The sequence below is a fragment of the Propithecus coquereli genome, unplaced genomic scaffold, assembly GCF_000956105.1.
Source record: "Propithecus coquereli isolate 6110/MARCELLA unplaced genomic scaffold, Pcoq_1.0 Scaffold13, whole genome shotgun sequence".
Classification (NCBI taxonomy): domain Eukaryota; kingdom Metazoa; phylum Chordata; class Mammalia; order Primates; family Indriidae; genus Propithecus; species Propithecus coquereli.
This window is the reverse complement of record NW_012137191.1, coordinates 1,192,036-1,195,433: the sequence shown is the minus strand read 5'-3', so window position 1 is coordinate 1,195,433 and position 3,398 is coordinate 1,192,036. Positions and strand designations below refer to the sequence as shown.

The 3,398-nt window shown below is 50.8% G+C and overlaps 1 protein-coding gene across 1 annotated transcript; it reads left to right on the top strand.

The window, feature by feature from the left end:
• Nucleotides 1-1,537: 1,537 nt before the first annotated feature.
• On the top strand, nt 1,538-2,875 carry PCED1B (PC-esterase domain containing 1B). The gene has a single exon (XM_012638387.1). The coding sequence runs from the start codon at nt 1,538-1,540 to the stop codon at nt 2,873-2,875; it is 1,338 nt and encodes a 445-aa protein (XP_012493841.1).
• Nucleotides 2,876-3,398: the final 523 nt, after the last annotated feature.

Sequence of the window (3,398 nt, the reverse complement as noted above, 5' to 3'; positions counted from 1 at the left end):
TTGACTGGGAAATAAATGGGGGGGGTCCTAATGGAAGGTAAGGGCCATTGTAGTAAGGTTTATTTATGCAAAATCCTCTTGGTGCCCCCTCCCTGTTTTCAGTGAAAAGGATGATAACCGGTAGGATAATTGATAAGAGTTCCTCTTCTATCCCTGGTAGGGGGCGGAGTGTCACCTTCCTCAAAGGAAAATTTATGCCCTGGTTTTAAGCAGATAAGGGAGGGCAGAAAACTCTTTCTGTATCTGTTGATTCTCAGTTGCTTTCTGCTCAAAATAATCCTTATGCTAAAGTGCATATTTTGGGATGGCATATTCCAATCCTCTTCACATGAAAGCAAAGAAGATTACAGCTGGAACATATCGAATTATTTCCAGTTTTGTTTTGATTGATTTTTCCAGTCCTACTGATAAGAAACAGCTACTTCCTTGTTAAAGAAATCTGTTTTTATAATGTTTTTTGACTTAACACATGTACTCTTCCTTTCTATTACTTGTTGCATTTCATTTAATTCTTTTTAACTTATAAAAAGCAGTATAAGATTATGAAAGATATTTACAAAAATAAGGGGGGAGGGAAGTCATCCACAACCCTATTATGCTATGAAAAACTGTGTTTTTACATATTTCCTTTCAATGTTATCTATGTATATCGATTTTATGTAGTTTCAGTGATGGGGCACACGATATGGGATGTAACTTCTTCAACTTAACATTACATCAAAAACGTTTTCTTTTTTTTTTTTTTTTGAGACAGAGTCTCACTCTGTTGCCCTGGCTAGAGTGAGTGCCATGGCGTTAGCCTAGCTCACAGCAACCTCAAACTTCTGGGCTCAAACGATCCTCCTGCCTCAGCCTCCCGAGTAGCTGGGACTACAGGCACGCGCCACCATGCCCGGCTAGTTTTTTCTATATATTTTTAGTTGTCCAGGCTGGTCTTGAACTCCTGACCTTGAGTGATCCACCCGCCTTGGCTGGTCTTGAACTCCTGACCTTGAGTGATCCACCCGCCTCGGCCTCCCAGAGTGCTAGGATTATAGGCGTGAGCCACTGCGCCCGGCCCAAAAACATTTTCTATGTTCTAGCTTACTTGCAGTTCTCATTATTTAACAGCTGCATAGTTTGCCTAACCATCTTCAGTTAGATATGTGGGCTGCCTCCAGGCTCTCTGCTGACCGGTGACCTCCAGCACTGGCCAGTGTGGGTAGGGTTGGCGCCTCCCCACCAGGTGAAGCCTAAGCCTCCCTGAGGAGCCGCTGACCTAAACTGCCGCTGACCAAGGAGGGCTTCTGTCTCCTGGCTCCCATCTTGCCCCCTCACCCCACTCCTAGGTCCAGGCTTGGTGCAGCTGCCATGCAGGCACCCTGGGCCCACTCCCTCGGGGCGGAGGCCACAGCTCCATCCTCTTCCCCAGTTGCCTTCCCCCACTGGGCGCCCCGCCCAGGGGTGAGTCCCTCCCAGCCTCTCTCTCCTTCTGTCCTAGCGATCCGCAGACCCACCCTGTGCAGAGCAAGGAGTTAGGCCATGCGCCATGGGAGACATGGTCTACCTAAAGTCCTCTGAGGTACAGCAGCTGCTCCACAACAAGTTCGTGGTCATCTTGGGGGACTCCGTGCAAAGGTCCGTGTACAAGGACCTGGTGCTCCTGCTGCAGAAAGACTGCCTGCTCACCACCAGCCAGCTCAAGGCAAAAGGGGAGCTAAGTTTTGAACAGGATACGCTGAGGGAGGGAGGTCAGCTGGACCAGATGCACAATGGCACCAGCTACCGCGAGGTCCGTGAGTTCCGCTCCGGCCACCATCTGGCGCGTTTCTACTTCCTCACGCGCGTGTACTCCGAGTACCTCGAGAGCATCTTGGAAGAGCTGCAATCGGGTGAGCACGCCCCCGATGTGGTCATCATGAACTCCTGCCTCTGGGACATCTCTAGGTATGGTCAGGACTCCTGGAGGAGCTACCTGGAGAACCTGGAGAACCTGTTCCGGCGCATGGGCCAAGTGCTGCCTAAGTCTTGCCTCCTGGTGTGGAGCACGACCATGCCTGTGGGCGAGAAAATTACCGGGGCTTTCCTTCTGCCTGAGCACCAGACCTTGGCCACCTCCCTGAAAGCCAGCGTGGTCGAAGCCAACTTCCACAGCTCTGTAGAGGCGAAGAAACACAACTTCGATGTGCTAGACTTGCATTTCCACTTCCGGCACGCTAGGGAGCATCTGCAGCCAGACGGGGTGCACTGGAACCAACATGCGCACCGCCACCTCTCCCAGCTGCTGCTGGCCCACTTGGCTGACGCCTGGGGTGTGGAGCTGCCCAACCGCCCGCCCGCGGGCAAGTGGATCAAGCAGGCTGTGAAGAAACAGCCTGGTCAGAGAGTTGAAGCTCAGTCCCAGGCCAGCAGAGATCGCTTGGCCTTTCGGTCGTCCCCCCTCTTGCCTGCTCCCGAAAGACGCACCCTGCTCCAGAGCCCACCGCAGCGCCTTCCCCTACCCCTACCCCTACCTCTACCCCTACCCCTACCCCTAACCCCGCCCCGGCTCCTGCCCCCACAGCCTCCTCCCCTCCCCCTTCACCAGGGGATGCTCCAGGTCCCGCATTGTCCCCCAAATGCCTATTTTTCCTCCGACCATACTTTCCAGTCGGATCAGTTCTGTTTCCATTCGGATGTCCTCTCATCTGCACAAACAGGATTTTCCTTTGAAGCCAACTTTATGCTTGATCCCGGGCCACCTATGCCCCACTTCCCCCCACCCTGTCACCGGCAGCCAGCCCCTGTGGTCCATAGAGGTTTTCAGCGGTGCCTTCCCTCTGGCCCCTATGTTCCCTGGGGACAGCGGCCTAGACCTTCAAAGAGAAGGGGCCCTAGCCTACGCAGGCCTCAGTAGACTGACCTAGGCCTTTTTCCTCCTCATGGACATGGACTGGACAGAGCGTCTGCTGCTTCCTTTCTGTTGGCTGGCCCAAACAGACTGACCTTGTTAACTTAAGCTTTCAGTTCATGTTTGGACAACCATTTGTTTGATGCTGTTACCAAGGAAGTCAGGGAGGAGCGGTCTGACCTGTTCTTACTGGCTGTAGCCTCTTCCCCACTTCCTGTGGGTGACCCTATTCTCTTTGCCTTTTTGTAAAAATAAAATTTAAATAAAGAAGTTGTTTTACAAAGTAGTTTTTTGTGTGTCTATATTTAATGGATGCCTTCATTTCCATTAAACAATTAGCCCCGTAAGAACACAAACAATATCTGCTGCATGAATAGTTATGGCGTCTACTTGATAAACTATTCGAAATAGTTTGTGTAAAAGAATTCTCCTGAGGCATTCCATAAAATGGATCCAATTCCTTACAAATAAGCCTAAGAACTTTAATTTTTTGTGATCATACTTTGCCAGAGATTCTCAAAGAATCATT